The 23265-nt window shown below is 41.1% G+C and overlaps 1 protein-coding gene across 2 annotated transcripts in view; it reads right to left on the bottom strand.

The window, feature by feature from the left end:
- The window catches only part of Nfatc3 (nuclear factor of activated T cells 3), a 90147-nt gene that overhangs the window by 29329 nt on the left and 37553 nt on the right, over positions 1-23265 (bottom strand). For both annotated transcript variants that reach the window (XM_004661667.2, XM_004661668.2), the window contains exons 4-8: positions 19353-19552; positions 17144-17316; positions 11856-11996; positions 8846-8901; positions 3695-3821 (exon numbers count right to left, since the gene is read on the bottom strand). In XM_004661667.2, coding sequence (XP_004661724.2) covers positions 3695-3821; positions 8846-8901; positions 11856-11996; positions 17144-17316; positions 19353-19552 — 697 coding nt within the window. The remainder of the gene's footprint in view (positions 1-3694; positions 3822-8845; positions 8902-11855; positions 11997-17143; positions 17317-19352; positions 19553-23265) is intronic.

The raw sequence follows: 23265 nt of genomic DNA on the forward strand, positions 1-23265 counted from the left end.
GTCAAGGCCATCGTGAGACTACAGAGTAAATTCCAAGTCAGCCTGAGCTAGAGTGAGACCCTACCTCAGGAACACAAAACAAAGCAACAAAAACAAATAAAATAAATAAATAAATAAATAAATAAAAACAAAACAGGAAGCTGGGTGTGGTGGCACATACTATATCCCAGTACTTATAAGGCTGAGGCATGAGAATCCTAAATATGAGGTCAATATGGTTTTCCACAATGAGATCCAGGCTAGCTTCAACACTCTGCTTCAAAATAAACAAATACATAAACATATATAAATAATAATAAAGGAAAAGATCGTCTCATATGCTCAAGATGGATAGGAGGAAAGGAAACTAGGAGGTGGGGAAGTTATTTATTTCACTACTTAATTCTGATGAAGTGGAACCCTTCGTTATATAATCGGTTGCTTACTGTGAACTAAAAAGGAGACAAAGGAGCCAGGTATAGTAGTCCATGTACCACTAAGCACTTGGAAGGTAGAAGCAGGAGAATCAGAAGTTCAGATGATATCGGGCATATTCAGGGTGGTACGGTTGTAGATCAGGAGTTCAATACTAGCATTAGCTGCATAGCAAATTCAAAGCCAGGCTGGGCTCTACACGAGACTGCCTCAAAAAACAAAGAGGGCAGGAGAGACAGCTTAGTGGTTAAGATGCTTGCTTAGGGAAATGTTGCCCAGGCCTGGGGGAAATGGGTGGTGGTGGGAAGTGACATCTAAGGGCAGGACCTTACTGGGAAGCAATGAGAATATTGTAAAATTGATTGTGATGATGTCTGCATAACTGTAAAATCACCAAAAGCCAATGTACTACACACTTTCAACAGAAAAAAAAAAAAAAAGATGCTTGCTTATGAAGCATAAGGATGGAGGTTTGATTCCCCAGAACCCACATGAGCCAGATGCACATGGTGACACATGCATCTGGAGTTCATTCACAGTGGCTAGAGGCCCTGATGTACTGCCCATTCTCTCTTTCAAATAAATAAATATTTAAAAGAGAGAGAGAAACAAACCAAAAACAGAAAACTACAGTATGCAATCTACCTTTTTTTTTTTTAAGTTTTTCAAGATAGGGTCTCACTCTGTAGCCCATGCTGACCTGAAATTTACTATGTAGTCTCAGGGTGGCCTGAAACTTGAGCCAATCCTGCTACCTCTAACTCCCAAGGGCTGGGATGACTGACATGTGCCACCACATACCAGTGCATCTACCTTTTTAAAAAACATATTTTATTTATTGAGACAGAAAGTGCCAGATAGAGAGAATAGGCACACCAGGGCCTCTAGCAACTACAAATGAACTTTAGATGCATGTGCCACTTTGTGCATCAGGCTTACCTGGGTAGCAGAGAAATCAAACCTAGGTCCTTAGGCTTTGCAGGCAAGCTAAGCTAAGCTATCTCTCCAGCCTACTTTTTTTTGCAAAACTCTATCATTATAACTATGTTTCTCACAAAGCCTGGAGGCCTGTGTTCAATTCCCCAGCACCCATGTAAAGCCAGATGCAAAATGGCACATACATCTGTGATCCTACCTGGCAAAAAAAAAAGCATGTGTGTGTATTTGTGCTGCCCTGTGCATGTGAGAGTCAGGAGACAACTTTGAGTGTCAGTGAGTCTTTGAGACAGTCTTTTGTGGCTGCATGCAAATTGCTAGACCACAAATGAACATCAGACTAGCTGGCCTGAGAACTCCTGGTTTCCACTCCCATTTTAGCACCATTAGGATCACACATACAAGAAGCAAAAAAAAGTTTTAGACAGGCGTGGTGGCACATGGCTTTAATCCCAGAACTCGGGAGGCAGAAGTAGGAGGATCACCGTGAGTTTGAGACTACTTAGTGAATTCCAGGTCAGCCTAGACTAGAGTGAGACCCTACCTTGAAAAACCAAAAACAAGAAACAAAAAAAAGAAAATGAATGAATGAGAATGGGCATGCCAGGGCCTCTTGCCACTGCAAACAAATTTCAGATTCATGTACCACTTTGTACATCTAACATTATGTGAGTACTGGGGAACACAACCTAGGCCATTGGATTTTTTAAGCAAGTGCCTGTAACCACTGAGCAATATCCTCAGCCTAATAAATAAAACTTTTAAATTTGGAGAGTAAGGTTCACTATGATTCTTTAAAATATTTTTTTTTTATTTATTTAACAGAGAGGCTGGCGGGTGGATGGGGGTGGGCACACCAGGGCCTCCAGACGCATGCACCACCATGTGCATCTGACTTACATGGATTCTGGGGAATCAAACCTGGGTCTTTGGGCTTCACAGGAAAGTGCCTTAACTGCTAGGTCATCTCTCCAGCCCATTACATCTATTGTTAGTGTGTATGTCTGCAACCAAACTGTGCCATCAACTTTATATCCTCCACAGCTCACAGTAAGTATATTTATCGAACATGAGACCTTATTTTGTTTTCTTTTTTTTCTTTTGTTTTTTCAAAGTAGGGTCTCACTCTGGCTCAGGCTGACCTGAAATTCACTATGTAGTCTCAGGGTAGCCTCGAACTCAAGGCAATCCTACCTCTGCCTCCTGAGTGCTGGGATTAAAGGCATGCACCACCATGCCCAGCTTGTTTTCATTTTTTCATGGTAGGGTCTCACTCTAGTCCAGGCTGATCTGGAATTCACTCAGTAGTTCATAGATGGCCTCAAACTCAGTGATCCTACTTCTGCCTCCCAAGAGCTGGGATTAAAAGGAGTGTGCCACCACACCTGGCCTTAACTATTCCTTTTTTTTTTTTTTTTTTTTGGTTTTTCGAGGTAGGGTCTCACTCTGGCTCAGGCTGACCTGGAATTCACTATGTAGTCTCAGGGTGGCCTTGAACTCATGGTGATCCTCCTACCTCTGCCTCCCGAGTGCTGGGATTAAAGGCGTGCGCCACCACACCCGGCAAGCCTTAACTATTTCTACTAAGATTAAAAGCATCTCTCTTTTTACACACTTTTTTAAAAAAAAATATTTTTATTTATTTATTTGAAAGGGACAGAGAGAGAAAGAAGCAGAGAGAGACAGAGAGAGAGAATGGGCACACCAGGGCCTCCAGCCACTGCAAGTGAACTCCAGACGCATGCGCCCCTTTGTGCATCTGGCTAACGTGGGTCCTGGGGAATTGAGCCTTGAACCAGGGTCCTTAGGCTTCACAGGCAAGTGCTTAACTGCTAAGCCATCTCTCCAGCCCTTTACATACTTTTAATCCCAGCACTTGGGAGGCAGAGGTAGGAGGATAACTGCGAGTTCTAGGCCAGCTTGAGACTACATAATGAAGTCCAGGTCAGCCTGGGCTAGACCAAGACCCTACCTTGAAGAAAAAAAAAAGCAAAAAGAAGTGGTTAAGATGAAGACACTAACAAGTTGGCAGAGTACCTTTGTTGCTAGAGGTACAAAGGGACTACATGACCCAAGAGCATACATCAACCTATTTTGCCTGACAGGTGCAGGCGACTTCTGAAAAGACTTCAAAAACCCAAACTCATCTTATAATTTTCTTACAATAAATCAGTACAAAAAAAATAACTGATAGCAAACTTAATAACTTAGACAAATTCAATGTTTAGGCTTATGTTGTTTTTTTACAGATTATAACCACTCTACATTAAACATTTTAACATAAAATTATTTTTATTCATCATGAAGCAAAGTTTTATAGTTAACCAACACAACTCCTTTGTACCTGGTGTATACGTAAAACGTTGAGACTGGCTTTTTTTCCTCTTGCCATTGCAAAGATAAAAGTGCACCTGCACTGCAGCTGTAACTGCTGGGTTATGATAGGGAGGAACTTCAAGGACAATGTGAGCCTAAGGAGCAAGGAAAGCAAGATTGTGTTACACTCAGAACTAAAAATGAAACGCACCTGTTAAATTGAGAGCAACTCATGAGACTTCACTACAAGGGTCTGCACCATAGAAAATCATCAACAGTTATATGTTATCTGGAGAGTCATTATGTTGGATACTTCTTTTTCTTTTTTTTTTTCTTCCTTCCTTCCTTCCTTTTTTTCTTTCTTTTTTTTGCGGTATGGTTTCGCTCTAGCTCAGGCTGACATGGAATTCATTATGTAGTCTCAGGGCGGCCTCAAACTCAGTGAACCTCCTACATTTGGCTCCCAAGTGCTGGGATTAAAGGCATGAGCTACCACACCCAGCCTTGGATACTTAACATAGACAAACTCTAATTTTCTGGGGGGCAGGGGGGTTTTGAGATAGGGTCTTGCTCTAGCCCAGGCTGACCTGGAATTCAACATGTAGTCTCACAGTAGCCTCAAACTCATGGCAATCCTCCTACCTCTGTCTCCCACGTGCTGGCATTAAAGTGTTGGACTCTGAAAGGCCCAGGCGTGAGGCCTAGTGGAACTTCCTGAGTCTAGCTGAAGTTTGGCGACCTGTCTCTGGCCAGCTAGGACTCAGCAAGACGCCTAATGGCTTCTGGCCTGCCACCTCTGCGTGGCAGTTGTAATTACCATTTCAATAGTTACAGTTTACTACTGGCCCTTACCTCTCCTCCCGTCCTAAAATCCCCGCCTTCGTCCCTAACATTATATAGGTAACTGCTCAGAGTAATAAAGCGAGTTTTTTCTGCGAGCTCCTGTATCGAAGACTCTCAACTCAGTGTGGTTTTTCTCCGGTGGCCAGGAGAGGTTTCTGGGTCATCCGATGCTCATCATTCCCTCAACCCCTGGGGAGGAACCAGCAGGCCTGGTTCTTTCCTTGGCACTACCTACCTACCTGACTGGGAAGGAGCCCCGCATTAAAGGTTTTGGTCCTTTAATTATTAAAGTTCCTTTTTACAACCCAACTGTTTCTAGTTATAGCAAAAAAAAAAAAAAAAAAAAAAAAAAGGGCTGGAGAGATGGCGTAGCGGTTAAGCGCTTGCCTGTGAAGCCTAAGGACCCCGGTTCGAGGCTCGGTTCCCCAGGTCCCACGTTAGCCAGATGCACAAGGGGGCGCACATGTCTGGAGTTCGTTTTCAGAGGCTGGAAGCCCTGGCGCGCCCATTCTCTCTCTCTCCCTCTACCTGTCTTTCTCTCTTTGTCTTTCGCTCTCAAATAAATAAATAAATAAATAAAAATTAAAAAAAAAAAAAAAAAAGAAACCAAAACAAACAAAAAAAAGCCAGTTTTCCTGATGTTGCACACCTATACTCCCAAACACTCAGGAGCTAAGAGCAGGCAGACTGCAAATTCAAGGTTAGCCTGGACTACATAGGAAGTAAAGGAAAGAGACAGGGGTCTGTGTGTGTATGCAGAAAGAGGAAACTGTGTTTTTGTTTGTTTGTTTTTTGAGGTAGGGCCTCACTCTAGCTAAGGCTGAGCTGGAATTCACTAGGTGGTCTCAGGGTGGCCTTGAACTCATAGCAATCCTCCTACCTCTGCCTCCTGAATTAAAGGTGTGCATCACCACACCCAGCTTGAGAGAGAAAAAATAGTTTTATTACACATCATGTAGTGAAATATGCTCTGTTAGACATTACAGGTCACTATATATCTTAATTAGAAGTCTATTCTGATGTTTAATCACGTTTAACATTTCTCAATTTATACTATAATTTATTTTTTCTTTTGTTAATTAATTTATTTGATTTTTCAAGGTAGGGTCTGTTCTACCCCAAGCTGATATGGAATTCACTATGTAAAATTAGGTGGCCTCCAATTCTTTTTTTTTTTTGAGAGCGACAGACACAGAGAGAAAGACAGATAGAGGGAGAGAGAGAGAATGGGCGCGCCAGGGCTTCCAGTCTCTGCAAACGAACTCCAGATGCGTGCGCCCCCTTGTGCATCTGGCTAACGTGGGACCTGGGGAACCGAGCCTCGAACCGGGCTCCTTAGGCTTCACAGGCAAGCGCTTAACCACTAAGCCATTTCTCCAGCCCGGCCTCCAATTCTTGGCAATCCTCTTAACTATGCCTCCTCCTGAGTGCTGGGATTAAAGATGTAGCCACCATACCCAGCTGTTCTTTTTCGTAATAAAGTTAAGAGTTTATGAAGAACAGTAACACATAATCAATAGGAAGTTTGGGTTTCTCAAGACACAGCCACTTTAAAATTTTGTGTGTGTGTGTGGGGGGGGGTTCTGGAGAGATTAAGTTAAAGCACTTGCCTGCAAAGACAAAGGAATCAGGTTCAATTCCCTTGGTGTGCCCATTCTCTCTCTCTAATAGATTTTTTTCTTTTTGTATTTTCAAGATAGGGTGTCACTCTAGCCCAGGCTGGCCTGGAACTCACAGCAATCCTCCTGTCTCTGCCTCCTGAATGTGGGGATTAAAGGTGTGTACCACCATACCTGGCTATCTTGATAAGATTTTTATTTTATTTTATTTATTTGAGAGAGAGAGAAAGGGAGAGAAAGAGGCAGATAGAGAGAATGGGTGTACCAGGGCCTTCAGACACCACAAACAAACCTCAGATGCATGCACAACCTTGTGCATCTGGCTTATGTGGGTCCTGGGAAATCAAAACTGGGTCCTTTGACTTTGTAGGCAAATGACTTAACCACTAAAGTATCCCTCCTGCCCCTAATTAGATTTTTTTTTAAATTTATTTGAAGCTGGGCGTGGTGGCGCACGCCTTTAATCCCAGCACTCGGGAGGCAGAGGTAGGAGGATCGTCATGAGTTCGAGGCCACCCTGAGACTACAGAGTTAATTCCAGGTCAGCCTAGACCAGAGTGAGACCCTACCTCGAAAAAAAAAAAAAAAAATTTATTTGAGAGCAACAGAGAGAGAGAAAGAGGGAGAGAGGGGGGAGAGAGAGAGAGAGAGAATGGGCAAACCTTCAGCCACTGCAAACTAACTCCAGACACATGCGACCCCTTGTGCATCTGGCTAACATGGGTCCTGGGGAATCAAGCCTTGAACTGGGGTCCTTAGGCTTCGCAGGCATGCATTTAACCGCTAAGCCAGCTCTCCAGCCCTAGATTTTTTTTTTTTTTAAATGAGGTGTGCAGAATTCTTTTATTTTAGTTTTTATTTATTTATTTATTTGAGAGTGACAGACAGAGAGAAAGACAGAGGGAGACAGAGAGAATGGGCGAGCCAGGGCTTCCAGCCACTGCAAACGAACTCCAGACGCGTGTGCCTCCTTGTGCATCTGGCTAACGTGGGACCTGGGGAACCGAGCCTCGAACCGGGGTCCTTAGGCTTCACAGGCAAGCACTTAACCACTAAGCCAGCTCTCCAGCCCCCTAGATTTTTTTTTTAAAAGTATTTGTTTTCAGTGCAAGGCAGGGTTTCTCCTAGTTCACAAGTCTCCATTAACAATCTGATAGAAAATTTTACTACCTCTCTCCATAGATACACTGAGGTTACAGAAGCCCACAACTTCTGGCTTTTTTTTTTCCTTCTGTTTTTCAAACTGGGGTCTCACTCTAGCCCAGGCTGACTGGTATACATTACATAGTCTCAGGGTGGACTTGAACTTTCAGTGATCCTCCTACCTCTGCCTCCTGAGTGCTAGAACAAAAGGTGTGTGCTACCATACCTAGCTGGTTATTTAAAAAATATTTTTAGGGGTGAAGAAATGGCTTAGTGGTTAAGGCATTTGCATGCAAAGCCTAAGGGCCCAGTTCAATTTTCCAGGACCCACGTAAGCCAAAGGCATGGCGGCACATGTGTCTGGAGTTCGGTTGCATTGGCTGGAGGCCCTGGCATGTCCATTCTCTCTTTCTTTCTACCTCTTCCTCTCTCTCTCTCTCTCTCTCAAATAAATAAATAAAATATTTAAAAAAATATCTTAGCCGGGTGTGGTGGCTCACACCTTTAATCCCTGCACTTGGGAGATAAAGGTAGGAGAATCACTGTGAGTTCAAAGCCACCCTGAGAATACAGAGTGAATTCCAGGTCAGCCTGGGCTACAGCGAGACTCTATCTCAAAGAACCAAAACTAATAATAATAATAAAATTAAAATTTATCTATGTAATTTATCTATTACAGAGAGAGGGAATGGGAAGGCCAGGGACCCTAGCCACAGCAAATAAACTCCACACAAATGCACCACCATGTGCATCTGACTTATTTAAGTACTGGGGAATCAAATCTAAGTCCTTAGGCTTTGTAGGCAAGTACCTTAGCCCCTAAGCCATATGTCCAGCCCAACTTCTGGCTTTTATCTGGGGTTTAGATATTCCAAATTAAGGTACTCAAGAGTTGTTGAGTAAGCACCTTATCCCAGTGAGCCATCTTCCTAACCTTTATTGTGTGTGTATGTGTTTGTGTATGTATTTGTATATGTATCTGTGATGAGGCTAGAGGTTGACATTGGGTGGCTTCATCAAATGTTTCTACCTTATCTTTATTTACTGATTTACTTTTTGCTTTTTTTTTTTTTTTTTTTTTTTTGGTGAGGTTGGGTCTCACTCTAGCCCAGGCCGACCTTTCACTACATGGATTCAGGCTGGCCTCAAACTCACAGCAATCCTCCTAGCTCTGCTTCCCAAGTGCTGGGACTAAAGGTGTGCACCACTATGCTAGGCTCCACATTATGATGACGACGAAGTTTTTCAAGGTAGGGTCTCACTCTACCCCCCTTATTTAAACAATTATTTTTAAAATAAGTATCTGTATCTGAGCTTCTGTGTGGACATTATGTTGTTAAGACTCTTTTAAGGCAAAGGAGATTTACTGAAGAAACAAAAAAGGTGGAAAAGCCCCAAAGTGCCAGAGTAAGTATGCTTAGGATTTCAGCCACAATCCAGAGAAGAGAAACAAAGGTCAAAAACAGAAAACTTACACTCTTTGAGTTAGAACTCAATGTTTACCATACTATAAAGCAGCATTCAAAAATTTTTTTTATTTCCTAATATATTCATAATTAAGGTGAAATTCTTACCCCTTGACATTTTTCCCTGATTATTTTCCCTTCTGCCTCCCACTGAGGTCTTCCATCTATTGAAAGAAAATATTAATGTTAAGAGCAATTCAAGTTAGAAAACATACAAATTCTAACCCCATGTAATACCAACAATTCATTGACCAAGGAAATCTTTTTCTCACTGACTTCCAATATGAAAAGAATGTGTAGTAGTGGAGAATAATGGGCTAAAGACTTTAGGCTGCCCAGATTAACAGAAATGATCTAGTTTATTCTTTTTATCTACCTAACTGGTATCTGACAGCCCTCTGAGAGCACCCCCAACAGGAAATAGCCAGCTTTTGCTTGTGTACTTCAAATGATGTGAAACTCACTCCTTTCATATTTGGAAAATAATTGTTTCTTTGTCACATGTTTGAGAAGGTGAACTTATCAAACAGACAAGTTCAAGTGATGAAAAAAGGTGGAGCACTTTCCCAAATAACTTTAAGTCAATAATAAAATTAAAAATTAACTCAATGACCAAAAAATAGGCAGGAACAAGAACAAATGTGGCACAAAAAGGAAACAGTAGTGAGTGATTTTGTATCAAGAAAATTCAACCTTAAAGTTCAAGACACCACTGAACTCCTAGTAAATTTATAATACTTAAGCTACTTGTCTGTATCTACCCGATAAGAATCAGAAAAATCAAAGCAGCACTGTTAACTATTATTTGACAGTGTCAAAACTTGGACACAAGGCTGGAAAGATGGCTTAGTGGTTAAGGCACTTGCCTGCAAAGCCAAAGGACTCAGGTTTGACTCCCCGGGACCCACATAAGCCAGATGCACAAGTGGCACATGTGTCTGGAGTTCCACTGCGGAAGCTGGAGGCCCTGGTGTGCCACCTATTCTCCCCCCACCCCTGCCTCTTTCTCTCTCCCTCAAATAATAAATAAAAAATTAAAATTAAAAAAAATATTTTAAAAAACCAACTTGGACACAGTTCAAACATTCAGTAAGAGGAAGGATAGAAAACAGATACATTTCTATCGTGGAAAAACTATATAGTAATGAATATAAGAGAATTTCAGGCCAGGCATGGTGGCACATGCTAATCCTGCTCTCGGGAGGCAGAGGTAAGAGGATCGCTGTTGAGCTTGAGGCCACCCTGAGACTACATAGTGAATTCCAGGTCAGCCTGGGCTAGAGTGAGGCCCTATCTTGAAAAACAAACAAAGGGATGGAGAGATGGCTTAGCGGTTAAGGTGCTGACTTGCCTGCAAAGCTAAAGAATGCCGGTTTAATTTTCCAGGACCCACATAAGCCAGATGCACAAGGGGGCACATGCATATGGAGTTTGTTTGCAGTGGCTGGATGCCCTGGCATGCCTGCTCTCTCTCAAATAGATAAATAAAATATATTAAAAAAAAAAAAAAAAAGAATTTAAGAGCCCGACATGGTGGTCCGAATGTCTTTGACTGCTGAGCCATCTCTCCAGCCCTCATTATTTTTAATTTTGGTTTTACTGAAATAGGGTCTCACTCCAGTTTTTTGTTTGTTTGCTTATTTTGTTTTTATTTTTAGAGGTAGGGTTTCACTCTAGACCAGGCTGACTTGGAATTCACTATGTAGTCTCAGGGTAGCCTTGAACTCACAGTGATCTTCCCACCTCTGCCTCAAGTTCTGGGGTTAAAGGCGTGTGCCACCAAGCCCAGCTATCACTCTAGTTTTTTAGGCTGACTTGGAACTCACTCTGTAGTCCCAGACTGGCCTCATAATGATCCTCCTTCCTCTGCCTGTTAAGTGCTGAAACTAAAGGCATGTGCCACCATGCCCTGCTTAACTTGCTTTTAATTTTTCTGAGACAGTCTCTCTATCCCAGGCTGATCTCAAATGTGAAGCAATCATCTTGCCTCAGTTTCCCAAATGCTAGAGTTACAGACAACATCCACCTAATTTCATCCCTTGAAAGTATTTTTTTTATTTTTATTTATTTTTGTTTTTCAAGATAAGGTCTCACTCTAGCCCAGGCTGACCTGGAATCCTGAGTGCTGGTATTAAAGGCGTATACCACCATGCCTGACCCTTGAAAGAATTTAATCCAGGGTGGTTAGAATATTCAGAGTGATATAACCATCACTACTAATTTCATTATCCCCCAAAGAAATGCTGATGAGCAGTCAATTCCAACCACTGGTAAGCAGACACATCCTTTCTATTTCTGTATAGTACCTATTCTGGATATTTTATACAAACAGACATTTGACACAAACAGAACCACAGATATGTGGGCTTTTGTTTTGGCTTCCTTCAAGTAGACTATCTTCCAAATCTACCTATGTTGTACCATGTGCTAATATTTCATTACTTTTTATGGCTGAATAATATTCCACAATGTGGGCACACCACATTGTTTATCCTTTCATCCATCAGGATTTGGCTTTTTGCATTCCTGGGCAATTATCAAATGTTACTACAAATATCTGTATCTGAGATTCTGTGTGGACATTATGTTTTTAAGACTCTTTAAAGGCAAAGGAGATTTACTGAAGAAACAAAAAGATAGAAAAGCTCCAAAGTGCCAGAGTAAGTATGCTTAGGATTTCAGTCACAATCCAGAGAAGAGAAAGAAAATATAAAAAGGAAAATTTAAACTCTTTGAGTTAGAACTCAAACAGAAGGCAGATTCACAAGTGAATTTTGAATGTATAACTAGTGGAAATGCTGAAAGAAATCTCTTTTTGCATCTGGTGTTATGGGGGTACTAAGGAATTGAACCCAGGATGTCAGTCTTGCAAGCAAGCACTCTTAACCACTAAGCTATCTCTCCAGACCAAGAAAATCTATTTTTATGATATCTGTCAAGAGAACTTCAGATTTATATATAAATTTAATACCTATGGTTTATAATAAAATACAGTGTATAGATGATATCTGTAGAGTTTTAGGAAAATTTTGTGATTAAAATTGTTAATCTAAATAATTTATTTCAGTCTTTTATCATTTAGACTAACATCAATTAATTTCTATTGTATATTATTTACCTTGTCCTTTTTCAATAAAAATGATTTTCGATTCTGGAAGGAAATTAGATCCAGTCACAATCATTTCATGGCCTCCATTTACAGAACAACTGTTGATACTATACTTCTCAATGTGAGGAAGCTCTTGGGCAGATCGTTGCGCTATTGTTTTAGAAGAGTTGAGGAAAAAAGAAAAACAAACATTAGTTTAAAATATTTCACACATACAAGATGAATTTAAGTTACAAAATAAAAGGGAAATTTGGATTAATCCATTTAGGCTTTTAAAATTCAAGGTGATGGTAAGTACTTTTATTAAAAAAACAATAAGCCAGGAGTAGTGGTGCACGCCTTTAATCCCAGCACTCGGGAAGCAAAGGTAGGATGATCGCCGTGAATTCACGGCCACCCTGAGACTACATACTGGATTCCAGGTCAGCCTGGGCTAGAGTGAAACCCTACCTCCTGGGGAAAACAAAAATAACAACAACAACAACAAAAATTAAAATATACAAGTCTAGGGCTGGAAAGATAGCTTAGCTGTTAAGGCATTTGCCTGTGAAGCCTAAGGACTTTGGTTTGATTCCCCAGTACCCACCTAAGCCAGATAGATGCATGTGGTTGCAAATGCGTCTGGAGTTCGTTTGCAGAGACTAGAGGCTCTGGTACACCCGATCTCTCTCTCTCTCTTTCATTGAATAAGTAACAATAAGATATTTTAAAAACATACAAATATAATTAGAAAAAAATAATTCCAACAATCTGTAATTATACTGTGTACAACTAGTAGAAGACAAATATTTAAAGAATTACTATAGGACAAGCAACCATTTATTTGAACAAGAAAATACTTAGATCATTATAACATCAAGCTTCCATATTGGAGAATTTTCTACATAACTGACATATTTATGAAATTCATATACATATATAAAAATAATATATATACATATATATTTTGGTTTTTCAAGGTAGGGTCTTGCTCTAGCCCAGGCTGACCTGGAATTCACCTTGAGTCTTAGGGCAGCCTCAAACTAATGGCAATCCTCCTACCCCTGCCTCCCAAGTGCTGGGATTAAAGGCGTGTGCCACCACACCTGGCAAAATTCATGTTTTTTGAGGCAAGCCCAACAGACTGGCCTTTCTTTCTTTTTCTTTTTTCTAAGAAAGATATGTGGCACGCTAGGGCCTCCAACCACTGCAATCGAACTCCAGAGAAGCATGTGTCTCTTGTGTGCATATGTAACATTGCATGCTTCCGTCACTGTGCATCTGGCTTACATGGGACCTAGAGAGTCAAACATGAGTCCTTAGGCTTTGCAGACAAGTGCCTTAACTGCTAAACCATCTCTCCAGCCCTGAAATTCACATTTTAATATTGAACTTCTAAAAATAGCTCTATCATCACAGGGTTCAGAGAACATAATCTAATCTGTCTAGTATAACTACCTTTTTTTTTTTGGGGGGGGGGGGTTCAAGGTAGGCTGACCTGGAATCCACTCTGTAGTATCAGGGTGGCCTCAAACTAATGGTGCTCCTCCCACCACAACCTCCTGTATGCTGGGATTATGGCATGCACCATGTCCAGCCTTAAACAAACAATGTTTATAAAATGTCTTTGGTTTCATCCTTACCTTACATTGTTTGATCAAAGGTACTATATTTTTCTAGAAATCCTTTATCTGGCACACATGCACTCTCTCTCTCAACTTCCCTCTTGCCTATTTTTGAAAACATTATTTATTTAGTTACTTGTGAGGAGAGAAGAGAGAGGACAGAGAAGGGGGTAAGGAAGGAAAGTATAGGCACATAAGGGCCTCTTACTGCTAGTAATGAACTCCAGATGCATGTGTCCTTTATGCACCTGTCTTTACATGGATACTGAGAAATCAAATCCAGGCTGGCAGGCTTTGCAAGAAAGCACCTTTAAAAGCTGAGCCATCTCCTTCTCCCATCTTGCTCCCCCTACTTCCTGAGCTTCATATTGCCCAGGCAGGTCTTGAACTCAATGACCAAGGATGACAATGAACTACTAATCCTCTTGCTGTCATCTTCCAAATGCCAGGATTTTAAGAATGTACCACCACACCTGGGTTTTCTTTCTTTCTGATTTTTGTTTTGTGGTTTTTTTTTTTTTTTTTTTTTTTTGAGACAAGGTCTCAGGTAACCCAGGTTAGCTGAAGATGACCTTGAACTTTACTGATTCTCCTGACTCAATCTCCTAAATTCTAGGGTTACAACAGGCACACACCACTATGTCCTGTATTAGTTTTGTACCACAGACTTACATTACCTTTCAAAATATTAATTAAACTGGGCATGGTGGCACACGTCTTTAATCCCAGCACTTGGGAGGCAAAGGTAGGAGAATCACCGTGAGTTCGAGGCCACCCTGAGACTACATAGTGAATTCCAGGTCAGCCTGAACTAGAGTGAAACCCTACCTTAAAAAACCAAAAAAAAAAAGCCCACAAAATTAAAATTAGTTCTATGGCATATTCTATCACAAACATGTCCTCAGTGATTCCCACAGTCAACTGGGAAATGATAAAGTAAAATCTGATTCAGCAAACTATAAAAGGAGGCAAAATTAAACTATGGAGTGTGATCCCATATTAGGAATAAATGTAGTTGGGGTGGCAATGAAGCTCAGTTGATATAGTACTGGACCAGCATGCACAAGGCCCCGTGTTTAATCCCCAGAAATGTATAAACTGTGTGTGTGTGTGTGTGTGTGTGTGTGTGTGTGTGTGCGCGCACACACAGAAAAAGTGTCAACAGAAAAGTGTTAGAGGTCCTTTGGATTCAGGTTTGGAGCTAAAGATTGGGAGAGAGAAAAAAAAAGTGCTAAGAAAACTTATACTCTAAGCACAAGTGTAAAAACAACAGGCAAATAACCCTGGATATAATAATTCAAGACAATATGCTCTAACACACAACCAGGAGGGCCTAAATCAAGGAATTAGAACAATTTAACATCAGCCTCAAATCTTTAGTCATTACCAACTGACTTTAAAAAAAAATTTTTAAGGTTGGGTATCACTTTAGCCCAGGCTGACCTAGAATTCACTCTGTAACCTAGATTCATGGTGATCCTTCTACCTCGTGCTCCCAAATGCTGGAATTAAAAGTGTGAATCACCACATCAAGCTTACAACTAACCTTTCTGAGATCCAAACTCCCACAGAGCTTGATACATGTAAGTTTCCACCATGCCCAACTGGCACACACCTTTAATCCCAGCACTTGGAAAGGAGAATCACTGTGAGTTTAAGTCTAGCCTGGGACTACAGAGTGAATTTCAGGTCAGCCTGGGCTAGAATAAAACCCTACCTCAAAATAAATGAAACAAGGGCTGGGGAGGTGGCTTAGCGGTGAAGGTGTTTGCCTGCAAAGCCCAAGGACACAGGTTTGATTCCCCAGTACCCATGTAAGCCAGATGTACATTGTGGTGCATGTGTTCAGAATTCACTTGCAATGGCTATAGTCCCTGTCATGCCTATTCTCTATTTGTTTCTCTCTCTCTCAAATTAAAAAAATATATATATATTTTTGGTGTTTCGAGGTAGGGTTTCACTCTATCTCAGGCTGACCTGGAATTCACTCTGTATTCTCAGGGTGACCTCGAACTCATGGCAATCCTCCTACCTCTGACTCTGGAGTGCTGGGATTAAAGGCGTGCCCCACCACACCTGGCAATGTCATGATCTTTTAAGAATATTTTTAGCCGGGCGTGGTGGCGCACGCCTTTAATCCCAGCACTCGGGAGGCAGAGGTAGGAGGATTACCGTGAGTTCGAGGCCACCCTGAGACTCTATAGTGAATTCCAGGTCAGCCTGGGCTAGAGTGAGAACCTACATTGAAACACCAAAAAAAAAAAAAAAAAAAAAGATCATGACATTAAAACTAAAGAGAGACTGATTGGAAGGGATGGAGAATGGAGTTCCAAAGGGGAAAGTGGGAGGGGCTATTATCAAGGGATTTTTTTTTTTATAATCATGGAAATTGTTAATAGAAATTTGAAAAAAATATTTTTAAGAAACAAAAATGGGGGGCTGGAGGAATGGCTTAGAGTTTAAGGCACTTACCTGCTAAGCCAAAGGACCCAGGTTCAATTCCCCAAGACCCACATAAGCCAGATGTACAAGGGGGCACATGGATCTGGAGTTCATTTGCAGCAGCCGGAGGCCCTGAGTGCCCATTCTCAATCTCTCACTCTTTCTCAAATAAATAAATAAATAAAAATAAAATATTTAAAAAAAAAAAAAAAAGAAACAAAAATGGGGAGAGGGGGCTGGAGAGCTGGCTTAGCAGTTAAGCGCTTGCCTGCGAAGCCTAAGAACCCCGGTTTGAGGCTCGATTCCCCAGGACCCACATTAGCCATATGCACAAGGGGGCACAAACGTCTGGAGTTTGTTTGCAGTGGCTGGAAGCTCTGGGGTGCTCATTCTCTCTCTCTCGCTCAGAAAGAAAGGAAGAACGAACAAACGAATGAAAAGGGGGCTGGAGAGATGGCTTAGCAGTTAAGGCACTTGCCTGTGAAGCCAAAGGACTCAGATTCAATTTGCCAGTACCCATGTAAGCCAGATGCACAAGGTGGAACATGTGTCTGGAGTTCATTTGCAGTGGCTAGAGGCTCTGGTGTACCCATTCTCTCTCTCTCTCTCTCTCTCTCTCTCTCTCTCTCTCTCAAGTAAATAAACAAACAAATAAATAAAAACAGAAAGAGGGCTGGAGAGATAGCTTAGCATTTAAGGTGCTTGCCTGCAAAGCCTAGGACTAATGTTCAACTCTCTAGGTCCCACATAAGCAAAATGCACAGTGACACAATCGTGCAAGGTAGCACATGCACACAAGGGGATGCATGCATCTGGAGTTCAACTGCAGTGGCTAGCGGCCCTGACACGTGCCCATTCTCTCTCTCTCTCTCTCTCTCACATTAAACAGAAATAAAAAACAGTCTGTTGTGCTTGCCTCAAAGAAAGAAAGAAAAACAAAAAGAGCCAGGCATGGTGGTATACACTTTTAATCCCGGCATTCAGGAGGTAGAGGTAGGAGGACTGTCACAAGTTCAAGACTACCTTGAAACTATATAGTGAATTCCAGGTCAGCCTAGGCTAGAGTCAGACCCTACTTCAAAAAAAACAAAAAACAAACACTAAAAAAACAAAAAAAAAAACACTAAAAAAAGGGGGCAGAGAGAGAAAGAAAGAATGGGAGTCTTTACTTTTAATGTATACACTACATTTACTCAAAACAGAGGGAAAAAACTACATTAAAACCTGAAAACACATTACAATCTCACTTACAGCACTCAACAGGTATAGACGCTATCTGCAGAGAAAGGACTTTTCCATTGGGTTGCGGGATGTGTACTCGAAACACAAGTCGTACTCTAGTATTCTTTCTGCCAATATCAGTTTCTCCTTTTCGAAGCTCTATATCTGAATTGCGGAGTTTCAAAATACCTGCACAGTCAATACTAGGGGAAAAATACAAAAATAATTATTTGATTATTGATAAACCATAGTTCTAAACAACTCAACTGCATAGACAGAGAGATGGTCAATCTGTTAGGGAAGACGAGTGTGGTGGTGTGGGTTGATAATCCCAGTACTTGGGAAGTAGAGACAGAAGGATCAGGAGTTCATTGCCAGCATCAGCTATATGGTGAGTTTTAGGTCAGTCTAGGCTATATGTGACCATCTAAAAACAAATATAGCCAAGGAAGAACTATATACCTGACATCAGGTAAAAAGCACAGTATGAAGCTGGGCATGGTGGCACATGCTTTTTATCCCAGTACTTAGGAGGCAGAGGTAGGAGGACCACTGTTGAGTTCTAGGCCAGCCTGAGATGACAGAGTGAGTTCCAAGTCAACCAGGCCTAGAGTGAGAACCTACCTTAAAAAAGAGAGAAGCATGGTGACACACACCTGTAACCCCAGCACTTAGAAGGCTATGATAGAAAGATTACCAGTGTTAGAGACTAGCCTGGGAAGCAAAATGAGGCTCTTTCTCAAAAAGGAAAAAAAAAATTGTGTGTGTGTGCACATGTGTGTATAACGAGGCCACAGGAAGCCATCAAATGTATTCCTCTATTGCTCTTCCGCTTTATTTCCCTGAGACAAAGTCCCTCACTGAACCTGAAGTTTCCCAGTTTTTAACTTGAATGATTGACCAGTGAGCCCCAATAATCCTGTCTCTATCCCTCTCAGCATTGGGATTACAGGAATGTACACCCATGCATGGCTTTTTAGCTGGGTGACGGGTAATTCAGGTCTTCAAGTTTCAAGTGTTCCTGACCACTGAGCCATTGCCCAAGCTCTAAGTCTTTGTATGGCTATAAGCAAAGTTAAGTAGCATAACAAACTCCTGGGGACTATCTACTTAATCTCACTCAAGCATTGTATTTTGAGTACCCAGCAGAATGAATGGAAACATCCTACAAACTAACCCCTAGGATCAATGAGTTCTTAGATAAACAGTTCAGCCAGCTGTGGTGGCACACACCTTTAATCCCAGCACTCGGGAGGCAGAGGTAGAAGTGAGCCATGAGTTCAATGTCACCCTGAGACTACACAGTAAATTCCAGGTCAGCCTGAGTTAGAGTAAAACCCTACCTCAAAAAACAAAAAAACCAAACAACAGCAACAACAAAAGAAACCACAGTTTAAGGCCAGGCATGGTAGCCTAAGCCTTTAATCCCAGCAGTCAGGAGGCAGAGGTAGAGGGATTGCTACAAGTTCAAGGTCACCCAGAGACTACATAGTGAATTTCAGGACAGCCTGGGCTACAAAGAAACCCTACCCTGAAAAACAAAAACAAAGGGTGGTGAGAGTGAGGCACTGTTTCATTAAAGGAGGGGGAAACAGCCCCTCCTTTATGGTCCATAAATTTATATGGTCCATAAATTTTTTTGTATGGGATAGGGTCGCGCTCTATAGCTCAAGCTGGCTTTAAATTCACTCTGTGGCCCAGGCTGGCCTTGGACTTGAAGCAATCATTCCGTCTAGGCCTTTTGAGTGCTGTATTTATTGATGTGAGTCACCATGCTTGTGTAAAAATTTCTGTTATTGTGTCTTTTTTTGGGGGGGGGGCAGGGTGGTAGTGTTAGGGATAGAGCCTACGACACTACACATGCCTACATGCACTCTACCAAACAAATGTTTGCCGAATTGATTTTATGGTTGTTATTGTAAATTTATTTTGTTTTCTTTGAGATAAGGGCTTATGTATCCAAGGCTGGCCCCAAACTCACTATGTAGCTAAGGATGACCTTGCACTCCTAATTCTCCTGCAAAATGCAGGGATCTCAAGCAGAGGCCACCAATTTGTTTTTTGGAAGTATGCTACCTATCACCCTGCACAACTGGTTATAGGTACTCATATAATGCTCATCAGTAACCTTACAATAATGAATATTTTTTATTTACATTAAAAATTTATGTACGTATTTCTTTTTAAAAGTTGTTTCAGGAGAAGAAAACTCCTCATTTTAGGAAAGGCTTCATGATACCTGGCTGACATATTATTTTCAGGAAGAAGTGGAATTTCCAGAACTTTTGTGCTAGCAATTATTATCTCTTGACTTGCAGTAGCAACTGTTTTTCCAGTGATTCGGTGCACCTGGTAAAATGCATGAGGTCGTAAATATCGATCATCTGCTGTTCCAATAAACATCTGTAGATTTATTGGCTTTTCATTATATCCCAGGAGCTGATTAGAAAAAGAAATACAAAAAAGTATAATCTATTATTATCCATGCATCTCGTAAGCTTATAATAAATTTATTGCTCCTATATCACATACTATTGATACATATTAATTTAAAAAGACAAAATGTAGTCTATGAAAAGTGCTCCCAATTTCTAAATTAGTTTAAGAAATATTAAACACTGGAATACAATACCAAAGGACACGGGGGTGATTTTTATGGGGTGGGGATAAATACCCAAATAAGACTTTCAGATACATGGGACACTATGGAAAGACAAAATTTAATATGGGACACTATGAAAGACAAAATTTAAAAATCATGGGCACAAAGGAGAGAACTTCACTCTAAAGGCACAGAAAATACTTTCAACATAATCATAGCAAAAAAATATCCAAAATTAGAAAAAGGGATGCTAATGAAAATACAGGGGGCATTTAGAACATCAAGCCATCAAAACTAATAGAGTGCCCCTCATCATAATTACACCAATAGCACCAAAGAATAAAACAAAGAAAGTATATTGAAATTGGCAAGACTGAAACACCAAGTCGGGTATAAAGACAAGACTATCTGAGTAACAACAGACTCCTCACAGAAACTAAAACCTTGGAGGACTTGGAATGATGCATTTTAAGTTCTAAAAGACTAAAGACCCACACTACTAGATTCAGCAAAGCTATCTATCATAGTTGAAGAAAAAAAACTTTAAAAATATGTATTTTACAACTCCAATTGCCCAGACAATAAAACCACAGATTAATCACTGGGATCTCATGAAATTACAAAGATTTTGCACTGCAAAGGACACTGTGAATAAAGCAAAGAGGCAACCTACAGAATGGGAAAAAATCTTCGCCAGCTATATATCTGATAGAGGATTAATATCTAGGATATACAAAGAACTCAAAAAGTTAACTAATAAGGAATCAAACAAGCCAATCAAAAAATGGGCTATGGAGCTAAATAGAGAGTTCTCAAAGGAAGAATATGAATGGCATATAAGCATCTAAAAAAATGTTCTACATCCCTAGTCATCAGGGAAATGCAGATTACAACTACACTGAGATTCCATCTCACTCCTGTCAGATTGGATACCATCATGAAAACAAATAATCATAAATGTTGGTGGGGATGTGGAAAAAGAGGAACCCTTCTACACTGCTGGTGGGAATGTAATCTGGTCCAGCCATTGTGGAAATCAGTGTGGAGGTTCCTAAAACAGCTAAAGATTGATCTACCATATGACCCAGCTATAGCACTCCTAGGCATATATCCTAAGAACTCATCCCATTTTCTTAGAAGTACGTGCTCAACCATGTTTATTGCTGCTCAATTTATAATAGCTGGGAAATGGAACCAGCCTAGATGTCCCTCAACTGATGAGTGGATAATGAAGATGTGGCACATTTATACAATGGAGTTCTACTCAGCGGTAAAGAAAAATGAAGTTATGAAATTTGCAGAAAAATGGATGGATCTGGAAAGGATTATACTAAGTGAGGTAACCCAGGCCCCAGAAAGCCAAGTGCCACATGTTCTCCCTCATATGTGGATCCTAGCTCCAGATGATTGGGCTTCTGTGTGTGAAGGAAAAAACTCAGTAGCAGAGGCCAGTAAGTTAAAAAGGAGATATAAAGGGAAGAGAAAGGAAGGGAGGAGGGTACTTAATAGGTTGGTATTGTATATATGTAAGTAGAATGATTGAGATGAGGAAGGGATATGACGGAGAATGGAACTTCAAAGGGGAAAGCGGGGGGGGAGGTTATTACCATAGGATATTTTTTATAATCATGGAAAATGTTAATAATAATTGAAAAAAATTGTATTTTATTTATTTATTTGTTTGTTTGTTTGTTTGAGAAAGACACATAGACACACAGAGAAAGAGGCAGACAGAGTGAGTTTGGACATTCCAGGATCTCTTGCCACTGCAAATGAACTCCAGGTGCATTTGCCACTTTGTGCATCTGGCTGGCTTTGTACGGGTCCTGGGGAATTGACACAGGGCCATCATGCTTTTAAAAGCAAGCACATTCAATCACTGAGCCACCTCTTCAGTTAGAACAACAAAAAAAAAAAAACAAAAAACACTTACGCTAGAGAGATGGCTTTTAGCAGTTAAGGCATTTGCCTGCAAAACCAAAGGATCCTGGTTTGATTCTCCAGGACCCACGTAAGCCAAAAATGCACAAGGGGGAAGCAAATGCATCTGGAGTTTATCTGCAGTGGCTGGAGTCCCTGGCGTGTTCATTCTCTTTCTCTCAAATAAATAAATAAAAATGTTATAAAAAACAAATACACACTTAAAATTATTTGGGGAAATGGAGAGATAGCTTAGCGGTTAAGGCTCTTGTCTGTGAAGCCTAAGGACCTAACTTCAATTCCCTAGTATGAACGTAAGCCAGATAGAAAAGGTGGTACATGCATGTGGTCTTTGTTTGCATTGGTGAGAGGCCCTGGCATGCCCATTCTCCCTTCCTCCCTCTCTCTCTGCTTCTTTCTTTCTCTCTCGAATAAATAAAATATGTAAAAAAAATTTATTTGGGCTGGGGAAATGGCTTAGAGGTTAAGGCCTGTGAAGCCTAAGGAACCAGGTTTGAGTCCCCAGTACCCACATAAGCCAGATATAGAAGGTGGCACATGTGCTTGGAGTTCATTTGCAGGGACTAGAGGCCCTGGCATGCCCATTCTCTCTCTCTCTGCCTCAAATAAATAAATGAATACATGAATAAATAAGGTACACCAACCAAATAGGAAAAAAACAGGTGTTGCTGTTCTCAACAGCACATAAAGAGAACATGACAATTCCAAATAATCAAAAACAGGACACCAAAGGGGAAAGTGGGGGAGGGGAGGGAAATACCATGGTTTGTTGTCTCTAAGTATAAAATTGTCAATTAAAAAAATTTATACACACACACACACATATGAATGAAAAAAAAAAAAAAAACAGGGCATGAAAGTAGAAAAGAGAAGAATTGAGCCGGGCGTGGTGGCGCACGCCTTTAATCCCAGCACTTGGGAGGCAGAGGTAGGAGGATCACTGTGAGTTTGAGGCCACCCTGAGACTCCAAGTCAGCCTGGGCTAGAGTGAAACCCTACCTTGAAAAAGAGAGAGAGGGAGAGAGGGAGGGAGGGAGGGAAGGAGAGAGAGAATAAAGGGTCCAGTGGAAGGGGAGCAGTTGGGGATTATTATATACATGTATGAAAATGGGCACTAAGAAGTTTGTAAAAATATCAAAGCAGAAATTAATGAAATGGAAACAATACAAAGAATCAGTAAAACAAGGAGTTGGTTCTTCATAAGCCAGATGCATAAGGTGACACAAGGTACAAGGTCGATTCCCTGGGACCCATGCACGCAGATGCACAAGGTGGCGCATGCGTGTGTTCATTTGTAGCGGCTAGAGGGCCTGGTGCACCCATTCTTCATCTCTCTATCTGCCTCTTTATCTCTCTTAAATAAATAAATAAATAATTTTAAAATTTATGTATGTGGATGGTGATGATGATGTGTATGGGTGCATGTGGTAGAGGTCAGAGGTCAATCTCAAGGTGTCCACCCTTTCCTTCCACCATCCAGAAGCCTAAGAGCCTCTGGAGTCTCCTGGCTCCACTTCCCATTGCTGTAGGCACGCTGGAACTGCAGCACTTTGCATACGAATTTACATGGATGCCGAGGAGAACTGACCTCAGACCAGCAAGTTGCAAG

Source organism: Jaculus jaculus, chromosome 1 (assembly GCF_020740685.1).
Source record: "Jaculus jaculus isolate mJacJac1 chromosome 1, mJacJac1.mat.Y.cur, whole genome shotgun sequence".
Lineage (NCBI taxonomy): Eukaryota > Metazoa > Chordata > Mammalia > Rodentia > Dipodidae > Jaculus > Jaculus jaculus.